Source organism: Bufo gargarizans, chromosome 1, assembly GCF_014858855.1.
Source record: "Bufo gargarizans isolate SCDJY-AF-19 chromosome 1, ASM1485885v1, whole genome shotgun sequence".
NCBI lineage: Eukaryota > Metazoa > Chordata > Amphibia > Anura > Bufonidae > Bufo > Bufo gargarizans.
Window position 1 is genome coordinate 482,594,939 of NC_058080.1, and position 25,469 is coordinate 482,620,407.

Sequence of the window (25,469 nt, forward strand, 5' to 3'; positions counted from 1 at the left end):
AGTGATTTTACCACTGGCCACGCATTTCAGCAATCGCTGACCCTACTCTGTGATTTTATGTGGTTTACGGTTCCTACTTCAGAGTGACATTACTTGCAATTGACTGGGGCAGATCTAGTCAACAGTGCATGCAGTTGCTGAATGGAGAAGTATGTTCTGTAATATTACATGAGAATGCTTTCTGTTCAGGCATCTTCTGCACTTAGCAGCAACCCTGTAGTTGCCGAGCCATTACGGTAACCTGATAACACACAATCATGTTTAGTACCTGATAATACTACATGACGTAAGAGGAGTGTAGTTCTTTCACAGGAGCCAAAACACATAATGCTAGGATGGTGACACTGCAGTGAAAGTGAATCAGTAAGCCTTAATATTTCAGATTTTGTAGTTCAGTCTTGCACAACACATTACAGTACAATACTTTCCTTGTGGACTCCTGTGAGGCAATGAGCCACTGTGTCCTTCAAATGCTATATTCTTATATTCTCTGTCAGAAAATTACTCATGCGGTCCTCCTTTTTCTCCCTGAACATAAAAAAATCCACTTGCCTGTCCTCAGTTTTGCTGCTGTTCCATTGCCATCTGCTTCTGGTCCCTGCAGGACCAGGAAGCGGCTCGGTTTTGTGACTGCTGTGGCCAATCATAGGCCTCAGCAGTCATAGTGACTTGAATGTTGTGACATAGTTTTCAAACCGCTGTGCCCTGTGTAATTCGCTTTCTGGGGACCGGAAGTGGTCAGGAAAGGAGCAGCGTCGGGATTGCAGACAGGTGAGTGGTATTTTGTATGGTTACGGGGACAGGGGAAGACCCCAGAGGCTGTTGCCTATAAGGCTGGAGAACCCCTTTAAATGATCCATTTACACAATATGCAAATGCCTATACTATACACAACATATGGTGTGAAGCGCCAGTAGATAATAAGCTTTGCTATGCATCTGCTCATGTTGTTACCATTCTGCATAATCAGTGGTACCATTCACGGTATAATCAGTGGTTTACAAACACCATGTTGCATGGATTTATAATACAGCGTTATGGGAAAATTAAAAATGATTAAATATAATTGGTCCAAAATCTCTTATTTAACCACTGAAAAATATAGTTCATTTTGTACATGTCACAGTCTGAGGGCAGGTTCACATGTAGGTTTTTAGTGGCGTTCTACACTTTTGTTTTTAGTGACTTTTTTGTACCTGTTTTTTTGTGCCTTTTTTTCTTCAGTAAAAACATGACCTCCAGATGTTAGCTGTAGGTCTATGGTGTTTCTCTTAATTAGGGGGCTTTTTTTTTAATCTTTCTGGCTACATATTAAAATTGCAGCTTGCTGTAGAAGTCTTCACTTCACCTCCTTTTAGGGGAGAAACACCATGAAGAAAATGCTAGTGGTAAGACACTGCAAAAAAAAACTGAAAAAATGCCACAAAATAACAAGGCAAAAGATATAGTTGGTGATTCATGTGTTTTATTATGGTGTTTTTACAGCCCCAAAAATGGCAGTACACATTTTTGTGTGTAGAGACCCTTTGGGTCCCTCCACAGTCAGGTTTCCTAATGCAGTTTTGGAGGCCAAAATCAGGAGTGAATCATAAAAGTGAAGAAAGTATAAAGGACAGATCTAATTTCTCCTCTTTTTTTGAATTCACTCCCGGTTTTGGCTCCCAAAACTGCATGAGGAAACAGGAAACCTGACAGTGGGGCCGTAACCTCAGAAGGTTGACCGAAGATAACAGGAGATTGTCTGTAATTATGGACTAGTGGTGACTGCTGTGTAATTAGAGGTAATGACTGCAGTAGTAAAATAATGAAAGAGAGCATGCCATAACTGTGCATAGTTATTTACCATGGTGGTTGTCTATCGAACAACCTCAACTGTTTGTCTCTCGAAGTGATGGCCGTTTTTTTTAACCAATTAAGGCAACAGCCAGTGAATATCGGCTGTCACAATATAGGACATGTCCTATTTTTGCCATTTTTCACAGCCAGATGGGCACCATTGAAATCAGTAAGCCCGTTTTTAATGACCGTTTAGACAGGAGTGCACCCATCTAATGGCCGTTAAAACTAGGTACACTATGTAAAAAAAGGGCCTTTCAGAGATTACAATAAAAAAAATACTCAACTCACCACTTGCACGTGAAGGAACACTTGCTCCGCACTGGAGTCAGCAGTATCTGATGCTCCCAGCGCTGTGACATGACATGTGATGTCACTAGTGTTGAGCGAATCGAGGTCAGACCGCTGTATCCAAACCCGATTAGTTTGAAAACGTTATTAACAATATAGCCTCTGTACTACCGTAAAATGTATGGCCTCTGCAGAGGTCTTTGCAATCTTGCTTCAAATATCACAAGACTTGCTTCGTCTCGCGTCTATGAGGTGACTGTTGGGTTATGCACATAAATTATAGTGTATACATTTCATGATTTTCCTATTTTATGACGTAAAGTCATGATTTTATTAAAGACACGGAGGCGAGTATTGCATCAACTCTCTTTACTGTCCACCATAGCAGCAAAGAATGAACAGTACAATCAGAAAAGAAAAACCATAGCAACCAGCTCCACCCCTACATCCCAGTATATATGGGCTCAACCCTCTGGAATCTTCCTCTTTCTTTGTGCGACCACACCACCGTCGAACACTTCTGTAACTGTAACTCCGGAATGGACCCGAAAACAAAGACACAACTCCTGATAAACGACATCCTCAACGGAAGGAGGCCACAAACTAGCGCCGGTAGTAAACTCGAACAGGAACGTCGATGATCACTCTCAAGTGTAAGAACGTCTCAACCTGTGAGTACAAAGACAAACGGAAATAGCACACATAGACACACCGAAAACCCAGGGCGGGAATAGGGAGGGCAATACTCGCCTCCGTGTCTTTAATAAAATCATGACTTTACGTCATAAAATAGGAAAATCGTGAAATTTTATAACAAGACACGGAGGCTCATATTGCAAGTTTAAAGCTGAGAAACCACAGTCTCAAAGGCATGTGACTGAGGCTGGAAATAGAACTCCCGAAACGTGGAGACCCTGGACCATTCTGCCAGCCTCATGACATCCTCAAGACGGGCCCCCGAGACCGCCATAGAGGTAGCCGATGCACTGCGAACCGAATGCGCCGTGAAAATACCCGTGTCAATGCCTGCCAGGCCAAGATTCCACTTTACCCAGCAATAAAGAGTAATACTGGTGACCGGAGAATAAGGTCTGCGAAAAGAAACAAACAAGTGAGGAAATTCAGGAGAACCTAATGAAGAAGTGCGGGACTCATACTATTGTAGGCAAGCTACCAGACATAGCTGGGGCGAATGCGGGAAGTAGGGATAAACCACAGAGCGGATATTAGTTTTAGTCTGCCTGGAAATATTAAAATGAACACCCTCCGGTGTAAATGCACGAGCGTCGACATCCAAAGCCCGTACGTCTGAGACTCTCTTACAAGAGATTAAGCAAAACAACGTGGCCAGTTTAGCGGATAGCTGGCGGAGGGACAATTGGGAATTAGACGCCCACTCAGAGAGAAAATTCAAAACTACACAAACATCCCAGGTGGCCGAAAAACGAGGCCTAGGAAGGTCGGGAGAGGCGAGACCCTTTTAGCAAACGACACACAAGAGAATGTTGACCCGCAGGACAACCATCAAAACCCTTGTGTCTAGAAGAGATTGCCGATCTGTACAGGTTGATCGTACGATAGGCCTTCCCTGCGTCATAGAGTGAGGGCAAAAAGGATAAGATTGAACTCACAGGAGCTCGAAGGGGATACAAATTGCGTTCTCCGCACCAACGAGCCCAAGAGTCCCAAGCGGCTCTATAAGCACGTCGTGTACCTGGGGCCCACGCGCTTTCCAGTAGGAAGAAAGTCGTCTCTGAAACGTCCGACATCTCGCCGGGGATCCCGAGACCCTGCATGCAAGAAGACGAAGGGAACCCAACTGTAAGAGTGGATGAGGTTCCCCTGCTGGGTCCAGGAGAAGGGAGGGAAGGTCCGGTAGGAGGAGAGGAAAATCGACCAGGAGATCCAGCAACTGTGGAAACCAAGACTGGGATCTCCAAAGGGACAGGACGAGGATCAATTCCGCAGACTGACGCCGCACCTGAAGGAGAACCCGAGGAATGAGGGCAAACGGGGGAAAAGCATACATTAATGTCCCTTCCCAAGATTGCAGGAACGCGTCTACCGCTTCCGCAAGAGGGTCCGGACGCCAACTGAAGAACCTGGGTAATTGAGCTTTCAACCGGGACGCGAACAGATCTACAGAGGGAGGACCCCAACGAGACGACAAGGCCCGGAACACCTCCCCATCTAACTTCCAATCGCTGGAATCCCGAAAGTAGCGAGAACTCCAGTCCGCCAACACATTGTGGAGACCGGGAAGATGTTCCGCCACCACTATGATGCCCTTGGAAAGGCAGAACTCCCAGAAATCCTTCGCCAGACAGGTTAAAACCGAGGAGCGTGTCCCGCCCATGCCATTGACGTATCGATCCGCAGAGACGTTGTCCATCCGCAGCCTGATACAAGTTGTGACGATGCCATTGGCGAAACTGCGAATCGCCAACGATATGGAGGCGGGCTTCTTCTGGAGACCAAGGACCCCCTGTGGACACTCCATTGCAGTGTGCTCCCCACGCGTGTAAGCTGGTGTCTGACTCTATGACCAGGTCGGGCTGAGGACCAAAGATAGCCTTGCCGTTCCAGATCAAGAGATTCTGGATCCACCATCGCAACTCGTCTTTCGTATCCCTGTCTAAGGAGATGGTGTCGGCATAGGAGGCACCCACACGAAGGTGGGCGATCTTGAGCTGCTGAAGGGCTCGATAGTGCAAGGGGGCTGGGAACACAGCTTGAATGGAGGAGGCCAGAAGTCCAATCAACCGAGCCAGATGGCGGAGTGACAAGTGCGGACAAAGCAATGCGTGCTGAAGCTCCTTGCGGATGGCGTGAACTTTGGTCAGGGGAAGATTGAGTGTAAGAGCAATAGAATTCACTCTGAACCCAGGAACTCCATCGAGGTGGAGGGGGTCAGGCACGATTTTTCCTGATTGATAATAAACCCCAGGTTCGAGAGAAGGTTGACAGCCATGGTGAGATGCCTGCAAAGAATAGAGCGACTTTGAGCGATAATGAGAATGTTGTCTAAATAGACTATCATGCGGACGCCCCTGCTGTGGAGCCAGGCCACTACCGGCTTCATCACCTTGGTGAAACACCACGGGGCGGAAGAGAGACCGAATGGTAGGCAAGTAAACCGCCAAATCTGCTCTCCCCACTGGAAATGGAGCAAGTCTCTGGAGACCGGGGACACCGGGACAGTCAAGTACGCGTCCTTGAGGTCTAATTTGACCATCAAGTCGCCGGGCAGGAGCATGTCTCGCAATAGATGGATGCCCTCCATTTTGAAGTGACGATATCGTACTATAGAATTTAGCGGTCTCAAATGGATGACGGGGCGCATCTGGCCTCCCTTCTTTTGCACCAGGAAAACAGTGCTGATAACGCGCTCGGGGCGCGCAGACGCGCGCTCTATAGCCCCCTTGTGAAACAATTCCGTTAGCTCCGAATGAAGCTGATGCAGAGCCGGCCCGGACGAACGAATCGGAGGGGGAAGAGGAAGGTGAGACAGGACGTCTATCAGATCTATAACGAAGCCCTTGATTGTGTTCAGAACCCAAGGGTCTGAGGTGATTCCTGACCAGACATAAAAAAGAAACGGAGTCTTCCCCCTACACAATTTGTCAAAGAAGGTAACAGAGGCAGAAGCTTGTCTTGGACGGCCCTAAGGGCTGAATCCAACCCTTTTTTAGGGTTAAACCCCGTTTTAGAGAGAAACTGCACCATTTTGGGATCCACTATGGGTGTCTCGCACACCTTGTGAGGGATTAACGGACGTTAATTTATTATGTGACTCCTTGGTTAAAGGAGCGCGTATCTTGGACTCCAAATACTGGGCCACGTGAGTAGCAGGGAGCCACTCTGCGGAGCGGGGATGATGGAGCTCCTCTGGGTTAAACAGTGGTTCCCCTAAGGTGTCTACCAGAAGGTCCCCCCCGAACGGTCTGCTCCTCTAAAGGGGTGACCGTGGCTGATAACCCTCCTAAAGGTGACGGAACTACCCTCACATCAGCCAATTCCCCATGTGAGTCATGTGCAGGCTCCTCTAATGCCTCCTCAAGGGATTCCCTTTCGGAATCAGACTCTGGCTCAAGAAGAGTCCTGGCCGACTTCCACGCGCGAGATCTTTCTGCCTGGCGTGGGCAGGCTCTTTTCCGCGGGACAACCGCATTATCTTGGGATGGAACTAAACCATCATTCCGAGATGTTCTGGAGGCTGAGGGTGTCACCGCATTTAGGGCTGACATGCCAGATTGTGCGCAGATGGCCTGAGATATGGACTGCGTTAGGGCCGAGGACATAGGGCCCATAGCTGCGATTATCGCATTGGATATGGATTGGTGCAGAATAGAATTTTGCGTGTCAGGATGAAGAGCAACCACTCCGCTTTCTAAATTTGGGGGCACCTGAGAGGCTGGAAGGCTGTCTTGGGCCTGGGCAGTGGTAGAATTTCGTGTAGACATGATGGTAAATACAACTGTGGCAGGAGTAAGTCAACTCAGACCTCAGCAAGAATAAACAGAAGGGTAGCAAGAACCTGTGAAAAAAAAGGATGCACTAAGGAAACCGATTCAAGCAATGGTATGTAAGGCACAGGTTGTGGGGAGAAAAAACTCACCAAAGACCGAATGAGCCACCGATCGGCAGGTAATGCGGCAGCAAGCAGTTGAAAATGGCGCCTAGGTCCCGCGAGATCACGGCGCTATGATGGGCTGAGCGCTGCAACTCTTGCGCGATCGCGGCCGAACAGGAGGAGAAGAAGATGGCGCCCGAAATCTCACCTCGCGAGACTTCAGGTGCAGCAGAGAACGGGAGGAACGGGGCAAGGATGGCCGAAATGGCCAGACGCAGAAAACACCGGGAAGCGCGATACAGCCGGAGGTGAGAATAAAGAGGGGGGAAGGAAACTAAGAAGGGCACGAGACCGCTGCAAAAGCGGAAGCGCCAGGGAGAGCCGCCGAGACGAGCGGCCACAGAGAGGGGAAAGATAAGGAAAGAACCTAAAGGGCTAAGAACAAATAAAATAACCCCAGAAGGGGAAAGCCACCACAATATATAGATAAATAAGAGCTAAATAGAAAGAGACAACGAAACATAGAACCCCAACTGTACATACACACTACAATTAACCAGCTGAGGAACGTAGGTACTTATCTGCTATGGTAGCAGCAAAGAAAGAGGAAGATTCCAGAGGGTTGAGCCCATATATACTGGGATGTAGGGGTGGAGCTGGTTGCTATGGTTTTTTCTTTTCTGATTGTACTGTTCATTCTTTGCTGCTATGGTGGACAGTAAAGAGAGTTGATGCAATATAAGCCTCTGTGCCTTGTTATAAAATCCAGAGATGAACCCGGTTTCATTAAAGAGGAACACATTTTATAGACCTATAACACTATTTCATTGTACCTTGCGAGTGTCAATCTAAGGACACGATGGGTGGTAAACATTTTAGGGTCGCCAAAGTGCCAGTGGTCAAATGGGCGGAGGTCACAATGAGCTAAAATGATGACCTTAATCTAGTGTATCCAGCTAATCTCTATTATTGTAAAGTAGTCTAGGAGCCATCTAAAGCATTACTTGGCTACCGAATACTTAACGAGGCAAATTAGATATAATTGGAGGCCTAAGTTTGGGTGGAAATTGTAGGAGTGTCTCACATACGTGGATACTCTTGCCAATTACAGGACCAGTCATCTATTGGTATTTATTGGCTGAAATGTTGATCTGTGTGTTCATTTGACATATAATCACATGTGCTTGCAGATCACGTATGCTTGCCAGTTTGGTTCATTTGCCCCCCTTGATAATGCCAGTGTCATATCTGCCTGTTTTGAGGAAGCCGGACTGCGTCGGCGATACGCGTTGGGCGTTTCTCATCCATTCAGGTCCACTGCTCCAGCTGCCCACACAGGTTTTGGCTCTTGTTACCTGACCCCATTGTGGTCTGTTTTTTATTCATTAGTGGCCTTATCTTATCTGATATTTTCTCTATGCTGTTCATAGGTGCATATTGTATATAGCTGGGTTATTTTGTATGTTCCTACTTAGTGGACGTTCAGTGGACTCTGTATGTGTCGGTGGCATTTATTCTCAAACCGACACGTTGTTCATTCATTTTTGTATACAATTTTAAATGTGAGTTTGTTGGTGTGTCTAATAAACTTGATATATTTTATTACCTGGTTATTGTTGGCTGTGCATTTATAGGGTGGTTCTTGTGACCCTCTCTTGGGTCAGGTGTATGTTGTCATGTCTGCCTGTCTTGTTACTCTGTTGGTTGATGACCTGCATCTAAAGCTGGTATAAAATAGAATAATCAATAAGAATAAAGTAGGGGTTGACTTATAAAAATATATGTACCTAATACAAGAGAAATAAAAGGTGCTGTGAATTTTGCTTACATGAAACAATTAAAGGGGCATTCCTGTTTCAAGACAGGAACAGGAAGTGGAGCATTTGGGGACCCCAGAACTGTTGGAACGGCAATGCTGGGTGATTGGTTAGGTGACTGTAAGCTTTTCCTTTTTTTTTTTTACATAATTTGCTGCCAAGAGAAACTCTTTTTTGTTTGGGCTGGAATGTCCCTTTAATTCTATTAGGTAGCCATGAAATAGGAGTGGACAGGACTATACAGTAGAATACTGTGCTGAAGCACACTGGTACCTGAATGATATCTGACCATGGTTTCATTTTTCTTGGATGTATTAGAGATCTGGTTTTGGCCCTAAAATGTAGCTACATGTATGATACTACCTTCACAGATCCCATTTCTTTGTTCTCAGGCCACACCGGCCTATAAAAGGCCCTCTTCATGTCGGTGTCAAGCCTTCTGATGCTGACAGATCCATGGCAGATCTTTTATTGGATCCATCAGGTTACTGTTTTTCTGTTACTGTGTAGCGTAGCATAGCAGACAGGTTTAATATTGGCACTGAGTGTGACTGAATCCCACAGAGGGTTAATGTCATCAGAAGAATCCCAATGATGAACTTGCTAGTGTGAATACAGCCTTATATCAACAGAACATCCTGTCTGTCCAGAACATCAGGTTAGCAGAAAATCTTTTTTCAGATATGAAGAGCGGAGGTGTCCGGTGTCAGTTGTAGGCATCCTTAAATCAAAGCACTTGAGGTGTGTTTCCATAGTTGTCCCATTAACAAGACAACTTATCTCTATCTCTATCCACAGGGCATAATTTGACTCCTGGGGCCCCTGTCAATCATGACAATGGGGACATGCTTCCATGGTTGAATGGAGCAGTGGTCATACATGCATGTGTAACACCCTGGAGTGGTGATTCCATTCCTACACCCTGCTACTGTCTCCAATGGGCTAACATAAATGTAATCTTTGTATTTCTGTCCAGGTCCTTTACATTGTGCAATGCTGTGATTGTTAGGGTCCATTCACACGTCCGCAACAGTTTTGCGGTCCGCAAATTGCGGATCTGCAAAACAGGGACACTGGCCATGTGCGTTCCGCCGACGCTGTAATAGAAATGCCTTTTCTTGTCCGTGGCTGTGGCTGCGGACAAGAATAGGACATGCTCTATGTTTTGCGGGGCCGCGGAACAAAAGTGCAGATACTGACAGCACCTGCTGTGCTCTCTGTATCTTTTGTGGCCCGATTGAAAATGAATAAGTCCACAGTCGTTCTGCAAAATTGCGGAACAAATGCGGACCCATTTTGTGGATGTGTGAATGGACCCTAATGCAACTGTTATGTTCATGTGTTGTGCCTGGTTCCCCAGCAGGTGGCAGTGTAAATGGCAGAGCTATACTTGAAGTGGGTCAGTCCTGCTTCCTACCAGCAGGGAAGGGCAGCAGTTCCAGTTAGTTCAAGTTGGAATCTAGTCTGGACAAGAAAGGAGTATGGTGTGGCACGCTCACAGCCTGACGTGCCTATGTCAGTCAGAGCAGCCTAAGCTCTGCTGACCATGGACGCAGATGTCTGGAAGCCATAGGGACCAGAAGAAATCGTTCGTTGGTCACCATAAGAGAAACCAGCGAGTGGAATAATTCGACTGAAGATAATTTATTTGCTGAGTTATTTGCTGAGTGTCAGGAGGGGGATAACAGTCACCATCAACGGCACGCACACCATCAAAGGATACCAGAACCGACATAAAGTACTGAAACCAGACTTAAGCAGAGTTTAGTGCAGCACAGAGAAGGAAAGCAGAGTATTTAAAGAGGACCTTTCATGGGTCCAGACATTATAAAATAAGTAGCCCTTTATGTAGGGCATAAAGCAGGGATCTAATACCGCTTGCTATTTTTCCTGGGCGCCGCTCCGTTCGCCCGCTTTGGCCCCTGTTAAATTCTCTCGCCTGGTATGCTAATTAATAGCATCGGAACAGGGAGGAGGAGACGCCAAGGTTTCTCAATGGGTGTCTCCTTCTATTAAAAAGTGGCATAAGATAAGCATGGTCTTTACTGGAGTGAAATTGCGCAATTTTTTGCGACTTTTTAAATTGTTGCAATAGTAAATCTGTCTAGAGATTCATTTACATAAGAAAACATGCCCACTTTCAGAAAACTGGCGAGCATAGTGCATAGCCAATAAAAGTCGCAAATTTTTGCGCAGTTTAAGCGATTGTGCAAAAATGTGTGACTTTTTCACTCCATTATTCTGACTTGAGCTAATGATAAATCTGGCCCATAGTCTTCTGTATGTACTGATCACTCCCAACTATCCAAGGTTATAACGGAACCGGTCTTGCAGCGTCTTAGAAAATCCTTCTCCTGTGCAGAATCAGATTTTTCCTTTGTATGCAGTATATGTGTGTGATATATGTACCTATTATTTATGTTTCTTTCACTCTGTAGGAAAGAACAAGCCAGCACACTGTATGAGAACATCACCATAGTGGAACCACTCCTAATCCAGCAATATGAACATGTCATCAGAAACTTTGTTCGGGAGATCAGACTTCAGAGCACAGAAATGGAAAATTTGGCCATTGCAGTGAAAAGGTACTTGCATCTCCTCACACATGATCTATATAAAGTTGCACTGTATTTTCCAGCTACTATATACTGTCCTCTAACTTTACTTTGCCTGTTAGAAGCTGTGAAAATAAGCTGAACGAGTAATGTTGTTCTTGAGGCAAAGCTCCAAGGAGTGAGTACATGTAGATTCTCCCACTTCCTCAGCTAACATACCACTACTGAACTATGGGCAGACCTAAATCACCTAGCTTCCTAAAAGGGCATAGTCAGGATTGTTAACCCCAACTGATCCATACAGAGCTATACTGGGTAACATTAAATAACATTTAAATGACAAGGACAATTTGCAAGTACCCTTTTCTGGGGTACTGCAGTAGCAGTGTTTTTGACCGAAAAAACATAGCTACAATTTTTTACTGGATTGACCCGCACAATGGGTCACAAGAAGGTGATCTTATGCAAATATGTGTAAAATTGGGTGTTCCCAGTATGTTTTGTGTGCATTCCTAGGAGGAAGTTTTAAGAGTCATGGAAAAACAACTACAGCAAAAAAAAAAAAAAAAATGCTGCTAAAAATGCAGCAAAAAAAAACCTAATTCCAAAACACTATGGGGGAATTTATGTCATTTTTGCTGGAGTCTGCGTTGGTGTACTTTATGCTACTTTATCAAATGTCTCATGTTACTTGATAAATTTGGCTTAACCTTAGACCTGACACTTTTGTCTAGAGAAGCTCCTCCAGTTTTCCTACTCCACCCTCCTCCTGTAGTGAGATTGCGACTCTTTTGGGACATTTTAAAAAAGTCGCAAAGATAAATCTGGAGTGAAACTCATTAACACAGCTAACCACACCCACTTTCCCACCCACATTACAAAACTGGAGTGAGAGTGGTGTAAAAATTTTGCCCAAGTGAGTGTAAAAAGTTGCAAATGTTTGCACAAGTACTTACATTTTGCCCAATCGAGTGCAAAAAAAGTCGCAAAAAGTGGAAAAAGCTGGGCAAGTAATTTGCTTTACACAGAATTGTTGATAGCTGTATGGTCTTTGTCTTCTGAAGTATCGCGCCTTTTGGTGAAACCTGTCACCGCACGGTCAATAACATCATACCAGGCAGTGCAGTAGAACACTGAGAACATAATATCCCACTACACTGTAAAGACTGCATTTTTTGTGCTTCTCAAATCCTCCTTTCCCAGTATGGAACAAAAGTGAGAGAAGAATTTTATACTTGTTGTTTGCTGATCGTTTTCTTTTTCAATTGCAGAGCCCAGGACAAAGCCGCTATGCAGCTGAGTGAGCTCGAGGAGGAGATGGATCATCGGATACAGGCTGCTGAGAACAGAATAAAGAAAGAGGTGAGCAGTTTGTGTATTTCATCCAAGAGTCTCACTTTTACCGCCGATATTCATCGTTGATGGGATTTGTAAAGGAGGACCCTTGAACCCACATATTTCACAGTGCGTGAAGCCTATGAGTGTGTATTGAAGAATGCTTATGGTTTCTTGTGAAGACACATACTGTTCATTGCCTTATGTGAAAAAATCTGATTATGGATTTTGGAAGGTTCATAGAAGGGCCTGAAGTGCGCAAAAGAACTACCTAATCTATTAGGTGCAATAAACCCTTTGTAATTACCTAAATGTGTTCAGGACAGACATGTCTCCATGTATTTTCATGGTTTTATCTGTTTTTGCAGGAACTTCTTTGTTCCAACTTTTTACATTGTTCTACTCAATGGATTAGAAGGAAAAGTGGAACAATGGATCAAGTATAAAAACCAACAGAACTTGGATGGCTTCTGTGTTTTGTTTGGGGTTTTCACTGAGTGTTTGGTCCATAAAATGGCCCAAAGGAGTGCGTGTCTCTGTTGTTTTTCCACTGACCCAGGATATGGATATGTCTGCTGTCCGTGGAGGCCCCCTGTGCTTCATTGATTTGAATAAACTCTAAGGTGTTCACATTTCTATGTCCGTTTGACATCCTGCGTTTCATCTGTGAAGATGTCCAATGAAGGATCCATGTTTAGTCCGTGTGTCTGTTCTTTTGCCCTTCATATTCCACGGACACTGCTCAGCTGAAACTTAATTTCCAGAGGATCTTATACCAGCGGACTAAACATGGATGCCATCCATGTTGTGTCAGTGATTTTTCAAGTATCCATACACTTCAATGGGCATGTTTGGTCTGCATCATGGACCACAATAGTGCCTGTCTCAATGAGTTGTTCAGTAAGAAATACTGATGTGTTAACAAACACATTAAAATAAAAGGGTAAGTGTGCCGTCCATGGAAAATGCGAATAGCACGTCAGTGAAAAACCTAAATTTGAACGAGGCCTAAGCCACAGTTCAAAGAAAAACAAAAACAAAACCAGCCATAATATCTTGTGCAAAATATCAATGGTCATATCAAAGCAAAGTAAAGCTGCATCGGCATTGCCTTTGTATTTCTTCTCAGTACTTGCTTGGGTTTTCTCATGGTACATATTACACTTATTTATTGACTCCAAAAACATATTGCTAGGTTGACTTCCTATGAAACTCGCTCCTGCATGGGACCAGGGACTGTCTGAGTAATTACATTCTTTGTAGGTTGGTAGTTGACATCTCCTGACATGTAGGTTGGTGTAGTATTTAGATCACTTTCTTCGTTAAAGGAAGCAAGTAAAAGGGTTGTTTAGCCCCTTAAAATTTTACCAAATATTTATCATGCTATGAAGTAGCAAACTGAGTAATACTCACCTTCCTGATCCCCCATCACTTGTATAATGATGCCTCCAGGTCTCCCGCTAGTCTCTGTATACAGCCTCCAGTGATGACGTTCTAACATGGACATGTGACTGCTGTAGCCAGTCACCGAGTGCAGAGGCGCCCTCAGATAGTGATCACAGCACTCGTATGTCCATATTGAAACGTTATGGCTGTAGGCCAGTATACAGAGACTGGAACCGGCAGCATTGGAGCGGTAAGGTGAATATTATTCACTTTGTTATTTCATAACCTCCTAAGCGTTTACAGTAATATCATATTACCAAATGACGACACATGATAATGACTAGTGCAGTATTACGTTGCATTACGGTCTATACCGTACAGAATGTACAACATCTCACAATGACAAGAAAACACGCTGACATACAGAGTGTACCTAGCAGTAGATCATCATGTAGCTTTTAGAGAGGACGGTTATATTGGCAGTCTTAGTGGTAAGACAGGTTTCTGAGGCAATTCTTGATCTTTACCAGGCTACACTTTAGATTGTTCTCCCTCGCTCTAGCTGGAATATAAAGAGATCATTGGAGAGATCTCTGTATGGACCTTTTACATATTTGTACATGGTGGTCAGGGCACCCCTCAATTGTCTTCCCAACATTATATTAGGGAATTGATATGTACTTTGAAAATACAATTTTAACAATAAGTTCCACACATAACTGAAATGCCATGGGTTTGCTGTCACGGATTTTCATCCAGCAAATCCGCAGCATGGTTCAGTATCAGCAAAGAAATATCATCCACACACTGCATAAAAAATGTGCAGCATGTCAATTTATGCTACAGTACTCTTACACAGATGTTACCCTTTGCAGTTGAGAGGGTGAAATCCACAGCCATTTCCGTGGCAAACCCCACAGCGGACCTTTCCACTTAATGTTCAGGCACGTATGGATGTACCCTTAAAGGATAGAACTAGTTGCTTCCACTTCCCCCAGATGAGTAACTGCTGGTGTGTCCAAGGACAAAACACATAGAGAAATCTGCCTGAAAGGTAAATATTCCTGCATGACTGCATTTACAGAATTGAGAATTGTGTTACCTCCTTTCACATACAGTTCACAGGTTATGTGCTGAGTGCAGTAGGTTTGGTGCTATACTGCATGCATTGTATCTCTGGAGCTTTTAGGGTACGTCCACACAGTATGTAATGTGCGGTGGAAAAATCTAAAGTGGATCTGTGGCAAAACCCCTGACAAATCCATGGCAAAAGTCATGCAATCACATGTGCATTTGTTGCAGATTTCCAACGGATTTCAACTTATGCATTGCATCATAAATTGACAGGCTGCATATTTAAAGGGGTTCTCCAGGTATTGTTTAAAATGGCTCCAAGCAACCTCTTCTAGAATGTGATAAGGACTGGTTGTTTTCCATTTGCAGAACTGCCTAGGGTGGTGAGAGGACGGGGCCTCATTACACACTACACTCTGACACGTGTAGATATACTACATATTGCTGAGTTTTCCTGTCAGGCTGCTCAGCCATGATGGCATATCGTAGGCAGGGTCACATTATTACCATCTATTGTAGAGCAGTGTAATGCCCCCGCCCCCCCCTCCTCCAGGCAGCTTTGCAATTGGGGGCAATGCAGAATTTGTATTTATAGTTTGGATGATATTTCTTAAAATGCTGGTACCTTTGCTGAGAAACATTTTAGCCGACACTGTTAAAATGGCATTGCTATCACTACAGTGTACACTGTACATTGTAAGGATCTCATACATGTAAAAATGTACTTTAAAAAAAAATGTAAATAAAGTTCACATGTTGGTTAATGAAAAGTTATACAACTTTGTAATATACGTTGTGCTTCTGTTCCTCACTGTAATGCAAGGCACCAACGAAACAGACCAGTGAGGATGAAGTAAAAGGGGTTTATTTACAAAATTAACAAAGTCCAGGTAAACTTCACTGGGCAAACATCAGGCAAACAAAAAACCAAGGAAAGCCAGGGGTAGTCCCGATCCGTGCATAAGTCTCTGTGCAACTTGCCAGGTAAACGGATGTGTCACGGAAAGTCCCGGGTCCTGGGTCCCACTGGAACGGACGAAGTCCCAGCAAACTTCAGTCAGTAGCTAGCAGTACTGACCTGCACCTGGATAAGGAAGGATAACAGTGGGCATTGACCGACCTCGGAGGCCCCCTTTTATGTGCCTGCTAACAAATCCCAGGGCGCCAATGTCCACTCCCCATAGTTCATGATCCTGCCCTACAACTGTGTACAAGGCTTTGGTCAATCATCAGTCAATTAGACCAATGCCGACCCCCTAATCTGCTTTGAACTTGCGGCCAGGTGCTATTCCCTTCGCTGGTTGGCGAAACGCATACGAAGTGCGAACGCGTATCCCCTTGCGAACCCATTTTCGAACGTAAATGCAGATACATGACAGGCTCTGTGAGAGTGCGTGAGCACGTCGACATGGAGAACGGAATGGAATCCGCATTAGGCATCGGAGACAAGCTCGGCCGCAGCGTACTGCCACTAGGCCGGACAAGCTGTCCCCGAAAAGCCGTGCGGTCTTCCCCTCCGGCACACATACGAACACATCCTTGCGTCTGTGCGCAAAGGGGTCGGAGCTGGTGTACCAATGGAGACACGCGTAACCTGTCCCGCAGCTCCACGAGGACCCTTTTTGGTCACACCAGAGTACGAGACAGGTGAGGATCTTACACTCACTATCTCTTCTTGCTATCAGTGAATGTTAACAATCTTGTTTACATTCAGAGTCTTAAAGGGAACCTGTCATGTGGATATTTGATTATAATCTAACTAATTATATACAATCATTAACTACTAAAAAGTACCTTAGATGTATTCACTTACTGGTGTGACAGATGGTTACCTCATAATATACGCACAAAGATGCCACATGTCGCATGCTAACGAGCTGATTTGAGTCCAGCGTGATGTCAGTGAGTCCAGCGTTTTTTTAATTCAGAGCTATAGCCATTCCCCTGCCCACCTGCTGCTGATTCATATGGAAAATAACTGTCAATCAGCAGCAGGTGGGCGGGGAGAGTCAGGAGCTCATGAATATTCAGGACTCATCATTATGAGCTGTGTTTTTCAATACAAGATGTTGGCAGATTGACTGGGTTAATTAAAGAAAGTGACCCAGCATTTTGCTAAGAGAATCAGTCACTTATTTATGTTGCCCTTAGTTAGGACACCATAAAACTGGTGACAGGTTCCCTTTAAGTCAGCTATAGTCTTGAGGTGACTGTTGGAGACATCTGCCATCAGGGGAGAGTTGGGAGACTGACATATACATTAGCTGGTCAGCTTATCCCCTGAAATCAGTGGGTTTGGCCAAAATACATCAAAGTATGGCCAGCCTTAAGGTGGTCAAACTCATTAGATGAATCAAATCTGTATGGGGGTATCCTAAGTTTGTATTGGAGTGTTGGATTTCAGCATGCCACATTCCCCAGATACTGGGCAACAGCCTTATCCTTTTTGAGATTATGCGGGGGTGGGTCGTCAAACAAGATCATGTGTGAGGCCGACATTTATCTAGGTGTATAGACATCCAAAATTGTCCTGATAATGTCCATCTGATACAGGTGCATGTCCACACTGATAAATTTGTTCCAGTTTTTTGGTCTGTCCTTCAATACCAGAAATACATGTAAACGAGCTTTTATAAATATGATTGACACACAGAAGATTTTTGTGGTTATACTGCAGATTTAAAGCACTTTTTTTCCTGGTCTGAACTTCCTAGGCCAGTTTCATACAAGTGTATTCTGCTTGACCGCTGGTCTACTGTACTGTATATCTACTCACATAATGTCTTCAGTACAGTACAGAACACCCACAGTCTGGAAGGAACTCATTGTGATGCTGTGAGTTTGCATCAGTGGAGCAGTGTTCAGTCCAGGAAATACAGCTATCACACAGAGCATGTTTGCCAGAATGAATGCAATAAGTGACCTTAATTGTTTCAGAGTTCTCTCTTGTACTGAACCATGCACCTCCTTCAGATAAAATCAGCACAGGATTTTCGTCTTAGGATCTGAACAACAATATTTCCATTCACTGACATCAAGGAAATATCTTAAAGGGAATTTACTGTTATAAAATAACCTATCGTTTAAATAATGTTTTTATGTTAAGCAAATATTTGACCATTGATGGTAAGTGTTCACCTGCTGCTCACCTGCAGCTGTGTTATAACATGGAATATTTACCATTTGCAGTACACCATTGGTTGGTGGAGGTGTCAAGTTGCAGCTTCCCTAATCCAAAGATGAATTTCTTGGAACTTGTACTGACAATTCCATACTGTAGAATATAGGCCACTAGACCCACGGCCACAACGCTTGGACCATATTATTTTACAACCTCAATTACCAAAAATTTGGGACGCTGTGTAAAATGTACATAAAAACAGGATGCAATCATTTGGAAATCTCATAGACCCCTTTCTTATTCACAATAGATCACAGAACACATATCAGATGTTGAAAGTGAGACAATTTACAAACCGGATTCCAAAAAAGTTGGGACACTATACAAATCGTGAATAAAAACTGAATGCAATGATGTGGAGGTGCCAACTTCTAATATTTTATTCAGAATAGAACATAAATCACGGAACAAAAGTTTAAACTGAGAAAATGTACCATTTTAAGGGAAAAATATGTTGAATCAGAATTTCATGTTGTCAACAAATCCCCAAAAAGTTGGGACAAGGCCATTTTCACCACTGTGTGGCACCTCCCTTTCTTCTTACAACACTCAACAGATGTCTGGGGACCGAGGAGACCAGTTTCTCAAGTTTAGAAATAGGAATGCTCTCCCATTCTTGTCTAATACAGGCCTCTAACTGTTCAATCGTCTTGGGCCTTCTTTGTTGCACCTTCCTCTTTATGATGCGCCAAATGTTCTCTATAGGTGAAAGATCTGGACTGGAGACTGGCCATTTCAGTACCCGGGTCCTTCTCCTACGCAGCCATGATGTTGTGATTGATGCAGAATGTGGTCTGGCATTATCTTGTTGAAAAATGCAGGGTCTTCCCTGAAAGAGATGACGTCTGGATGGGAGCATATGTTGTTCTAGAACCTGAATATATTTTTCTGCATTGATGGTGCCTTTCCAGACATGCAAGCTGCCCATGCCACACGCACTCATGCAACCCCATACCATCAGAGATGCAGGCTTCTGAACTGAGCGTTGATAACAACTTGGGTTGTCCTTGTCCTCTTTGGTCCGGATGACATGGCGTCCCAGATTTCCCAAAAAAACTTTGAATCGTGACTCATCTGACCACAGAACAGTCTTCCATTTTGCCACACTCCATTTTAAATGATCCCTGGCCCAGTGAAAACGCCTGAGCTTGTGGATCTTGCTTAGAAATGGCTTCTTCTTTGCACTGTAGAGTTTCAGCTGGCAACGGCGGATGGCACGGTGGATTGTGTTCACTGACAATGGTTTCTGGAAGTATTCCTGAGCCCATTCTGTGATTTCCTTTACAGTAGCATTCCTGTTTGTGGTGCAGTGTCGTTTAAGGGCCCGGAGATCACGGGCATCCAGTATGGTTTTACGGCCTTGACCCTTACGCACAGAGATTGTTCCAGATTCTCTGAATCTTCGGATGATGTTATGCACAGTTGATGATGATAGATGCAAAGTCATTGCAATTTTTCGCTGGGTAACACCTTTCTGATATTGCTCTACTATCTTTCTGCGCAACATTGTGGGAATTAGTGATCCTCTACCAATCTTGGCTTCTGAGAGACACTGCCACTCTTTTTATGCCCAATCATGTTGCCAATTGACCTAATTAGTGTTAATTGGTCTTCCAGCTCTCCATTATGCTCAAATTTACTTTTTCCAGCCTCTTATTGCTACTTGTCCCAACTTTTTTGGGATTTGTTGACACGTGAAAATTTTAATCAACGTATTTTTCCTTTAAAATGATACATTTACTCGGATTAAACGTTTGATCTGTCATCTACGTTCTATTACAAATAAATATTGACATTTGCCATCTCCACATCATTGCATTCAGTTTTTATTCACAATTTGTTTAGTGTCCCAACTTTTTTGGAATCTGGTTTGTATCATTTCATGAAAAATATTAACTCATTTAGATCTTGATGGCAGCAACACATCTCCAAAAAGTTGGGACAGGAGCAACAAAAGGCTGGAACTAATGCAAAATGGCTGGAGGAGCAATTTGCAAGTCACATGACTGAGTATAAAAAGAGCATGTTAGAGAGGCAGGGTGTTTCTGAAGCAAAGATAGGTAAATGTTCAATCTGTGAAAAACTGCAAAAACAATTTCAGAAAAAGATTCCTCAACATAAAATTGCATACATAATATCATCGAAAGATTCAGAGAATCTGGAGAAATCCATGTGCGCAAGAGACAAGGATGATGGTCAATATTGGATGCTTTGGATCCAGACAATGTCTCTTTCAGGAAACTCCTTCCATACTACAGACATCACAACAGCATGACTTCACAGAAGAGTTCGGGTGCTGAACTGCCCTGCCTGCCCCCCCAGAACTAAATATTTGGCGCATCATGAAACTAAAAATCTGGCAAAGAAGACCTAGGACTGTTGAGCAGCTAGAATCCTACATCAGGCAAGAATGAGACAACATTCCTTTCCTAAAACTTCAGCAATTGGTCTCCTCACTTCCCAGATGTTTACAGGCAGTTTTTAAGAGGGGGTGCTACATAATGGTAGACATGGCCTTGTTCCAAATTTTTTGAGATGTGTTGCTGCCATTAAGTTCTGAATAAACGTAATGCACATAGGTGTGCACTATGACTTGATGCTGTGTGACATCATGTCAGTGCAGATCAGGGCACCGAAGAAGATCATGGAGTGGTGAGTGCAGGAAGAGCACATGATCGGTTGCAGGAGCGGTAAGTTCATTTATTTATTTTTTCTCTGATGGAGCTTGGGGGTCTGATCTGAGGAGGAATTGGGATCTGATACAGAGGTCTGATAGGGATCTGATCTGTGGTCTGATGGATGTAGGGACTCTGGTCTGAGGAGGAATTGGGGTCTGATCTAGTGGTTTTACGCAGCGTCCCAACTTTATTGGAATTAAGTCTGTATATTGTTGAATATTTTATGTTTTATGTTTCAGTCTCATTATCCATTACTGAACCTCACTCATGGACATTGTTAATGTTTGTTTTTATTGTGAAATCAAAAAAATTCAGACAAGGATTGTCATGCCACAAAACAATGTTATTCATTGACATATTGTATTGTATGCAAGGACACACTTACAAAAAGTAGTCAGGGTCTGATGTCAGTCCCTGGTAAGCTCTGGCAAAGAATCATCTTTTTATCCTGCCGTTTTGTGCATATCTTCAGCTTGAAAGGAAGCGTCATTTGGATTCTTCATACATGCCTTTTCAGTGGAGTTGATGCTGTCTGATAAAGTTTGTTGGTGTGAGTCCTGGCTCAGTACAGCCATACCTATAGAGACTGTCTAAAGAGCCTCACACTTGCAGCCTTGTTATTGAGTCAGAACACTTTTTGTCTGAAGAACTTTGTAACGCTCACTCAAAGCACTATTGGTTGACCAATTGACCATCTGATGACCAGTATCATTGTCATGTCCACTGTCCGCTGTTCGAGGAAAATCACTTTGAATTATTATGATATAAGATGAGTAACAGAAAAATATCAAAAGCTTTGCTTAGATAAGATGGATTGTTCTAGGTACATTTCTTATTTAAAGTCAACAAATACACCTTAAAGACAAATTTTGCGTGCCTGCTTAGTCTTTACTTTGTGGGCTGGTAGTACGAAGCACATCTGTGTGAGCCGAGTAAACTCCTCTTTTACACAGAAACACAAGAACAGTTGCTAGACTACATAAGAAACAGTGTGGGCTTTACTTTCATGACCTGTGTATGTGAATGCACAATTCCACTGAAAAATGTTAACTATTTCTTGTTCTGATCTGGCAATCATGGTTTTTAATGTGCTCTCTTAAGAGAAGAAGTGGCCTATCTAAATCATGAAACAGTTTGAGAGAACTGGAGGCAGTATGTTATAGAGCAGGAAGAGCTGAGAAGATATAAAGTTTGATATGGAATGATATAAAGTTTTATGGAAAAAGATTCCGTATAACTTAGGCCTCTTTCACACTTGCGTTGTCCGGATCCGGCGTGTACTCCACTTGCCGGAGGTACACGCCGGATCCGGAAAAACGCAAGTGTACTGAAAGCATTTGAAGACGGATCCGTCTTCAAAATGCGTTCAGTGTTACTATGGCAGCCAGGACGCTATTGAAGTCCTGGTTGCCATAGTAGGAGTGGGGAGCGGCATACTTACCGTCCGCGCGGCTCCCGGGGCGTTCCAGAATGACGTCAGAGAGCCCCATGCGCATGGATGACGTGCCATGTGATCCCGTCATCCATGCGCCTGGGGCGCCCTGACGTCACTCTGGAGCGCCCCGGGAGCCGCACGGACGGTAAGTATGCTGCTCCCCCGCTCCCCACTACACTTTACCATGGCTGTCAGGACTTTAGCGTCCCGGCAGCCATGGTAACCATTGAGAAAAAGCTAAACGTCGGATCCGGCAATGCGCCGAAACGACGTTTAGCTTAAGGCCGGATCCGGATCAATGCCTTTCAATGGGCATTAATTCCGGATCCGGCCTTGCGGCAAGTGTGCTGCGGTATTTTCTCCGGCCAAAAAACGTTCCGGTCCGGAACTGAAGACATCCTGATGCATCCTGAACGGATTTCTCTCCATTCAGAATGCATTGGGATAATCCTGATCAGGATTCTTCCGGCATAGAGCCCCAACGACGGAACTCTATGCCAGAAGACAAGAACGCAAGTGTGAAAGAGCCCTTATTCGTTGGAGTGACTGCTCATTCTGGACTTTGGTTGGTCCTACTCATTGCTTGACAGCTACCTCTGTATGCTCAGTGATACAGGAATCACTGAATAGGACTTGCCACTGGACTTATAAGCATAGAAAGAACTGGGAGCTCAATGACTAAAATACAAGCTATAATGAACCTTGATATGATAGGATTAGATACACAGCTCAGCAGACAGTATCACACAGGATAAGTTTAGATACACAGCTCAGCAGACAGTATCACACATAATGTTTGGATTCTGGATTTAGTGTTCCTTTATCCTTAATGTGTTTGACTTTAGCACACTTAATATTCTCAATAGATCTCACCAAATTTAGCTGGGTCTGCCGATAAATATCTTATATCTGAGGCCAGCTTCGCTGTTCTCTAAACAGAAGAAAAAGCAGCTTGAGCAATAAGCTAAATGTGGAGCACTCATCACCCAGTGGTCTCGATGTGTATTGCAGTCATTTAGAGTTTAGTTACAGTCTCGCGATATTATGGTGTTTTGCTGTCAGGTTAAAATTGACACCACTTCCAGTTTGGAGATCAGGTAAGAGTGTACGCATCTATATGTAAGTTAGAAATAGATGATGATGAGAGCTAAGATGCACCTTTTGCACCCCCTAGTGGTGAATAATATATGTAGTGTAAACTGAAGGATTTATGAAGTACCTTAATACTACACATTCTTTAAGACATAAGGGCTTATACACATTGTTTTTTGGGGGATTTGTATCACATTGATTATGAATATGGTTGTCAAACATTTCAAGGCCGTGTGTACACTTCCATATAGCTGTGTTCAACAGTTTAGGCTCATAACTGACTTGTGCTCACCAGCAGAACATTAGAAGGTGAACACCATTAGAAAACCTTCACTTGTCTTGTATATAGAATACCACACAGAAAATGCCTTATTCTCTCCTCTTTAACTTTGCCATCCTTTTTTTAAATGGAGTATGTGACAGATTTTCTAAAATCACTGTGTGGAAGTCTGGCACTTGAATATGAGCTGACACTTTTATGGTGGGGGACTGTGATTAACAGAGTTATGGTGGGGCACTGTGGTTAGCACTGTGATGGTGGGGCAGTGTGGTTAGCACTGTGATGGTGGGGCAGTGTGGTTAGCACTGTGATGGTGGGGCAGTGTGGTTAGCACTGTGATGGTGGGGCACTGTGGTTAGCACTGTGATGGTGGGGCACTGTGGTTAGCACTGTGATGGTGGGGCAGTGTGGTTAGCACTGTGATGGTGGGGCACTGTGGTTAGCACTGTGATGGTGGGGCACTGTGGGTTAGCACTGTGATGGTGGGGCAGTGTGGTTAGCACTGTGATGGTGGGGCACTGTGGTTAGCACTGTGATGGTGGGGCACTGTGGTTAGCACTGTGATGGTGGGGCAGTGTGGTTAGCACTGTGATGGTGGGGCACTGTGGTTAGCACTGTGATGGTGGGGCACTGTGGTTAGCACTGTGATGGTGGGGCAGTGTGGTTAGCACTGTGATGGTGGGGCACTGTGGTTAGCACTGTGATGGTGGGGCAGTGTGGTTAGCACTGTGATGGTTTGGGACGGTGGCTAACACTGTTATGGTGGGAGACTGTGGCTATTACAGATATGGTGGGGAACTGTGGCTATCACTGTGATAGTGGGGCACTGTGGCCCACTGATGCTAGCACTGTGATGGTGGGGCAATAGTGCTAGCACTTTTATGGTGGGACACTGTGACTGACACTGTTATTATGGGGTACAGTTGCTAACACTGTGATGGAGGGGAATTGTGGCTAGCACTGTGATGGTGGAGCACTGTGGCTAGCACGATGATGGTGGGGCATTGCGGCTAGTACTGTGATAGTGTGGCACTGTGGCTAAGACTGTTATAGTGGGGCACTGTGGGTAGCACTGTTATGGTGGGGCACTGTGGCTAACATTGTGATAGTGTGGCACTGTGGCTAACACTGTTATGGTGGGGCACTGTGGGTAGCACTGGGACAGTGGGGCACTGTGGCTAGCACTGTGATAGTGGGACACTGTGGCTGACACTGTTAAGGTGGTGCACTGTGACCAACATTGTTATGGTGGGGCTCTGTGGCTAACTCTGTTATGGTGGAGCACTGTGGCTGACACTGTTATGGTGCGGCACTCTTTCTAGCACATTTACACTACACTAAAGTAAGTTTTCTGTCCGGATGCAGTCTGTTTTTACAATGGATGGCATCCAGACGGAACACTGACCCATTAATTTGGGTATCTTCATCAGTTTTTTATGCAGGGTCGTCCATTCTAGTTAATCAGTGAAAAAAAGAAACTGATAGCACATGAATGCAATACGAATGCAGACTTTTTTTTTCACTGATGGGTGCTAGGAAATGCTGTGTGTTATTCTTCAGTTTCTTCAAAGGGATGTAAAACATTGGCCCAGATTTACTAATGCTGCAAATGGCGTAAGCTTAGACAGGTTGTGTAGCCCTGCACCAGATTTATCACAGGGGCTCAGGCTGGGTGATAAATCTGGTGCAGGGATGGACACTTCTCTCTGACTCTATACTAACTATTGGTTGGCTTACTTTGAGGCAAATTTTTATACCACAATTGAGCCAAAAATTTGGTGCAAAATGGCGCATTTTAGACCCCACCCATTTCCCCATAAAGCTCCACCCACTTTGAGCATGCCAGAAAAAAGTGTACAAACTCTAGATGTGCCAGTTTGCACCATTGTGTGCCCTTTTTTAGGCACATTTTTAGTGCAAATACGTTATTAAATCT

At 44.2% G+C, this 25,469-nt stretch overlaps 1 protein-coding gene across 1 annotated transcript in view; it reads left to right on the plus strand.

The window, feature by feature from the left end:
- The window catches only part of RASEF (RAS and EF-hand domain containing), a 105,317-nt gene that overhangs the window by 34,211 nt on the left and 45,637 nt on the right, over positions 1-25,469 (plus strand). Inside the window, exons 2-3 of the mRNA XM_044287729.1 lie at positions 10,956-11,102; positions 12,344-12,434. Of these exons, the coding sequence (XP_044143664.1) occupies positions 10,956-11,102; positions 12,344-12,434 (238 nt within the window). The remainder of the gene's footprint in view (positions 1-10,955; positions 11,103-12,343; positions 12,435-25,469) is intronic.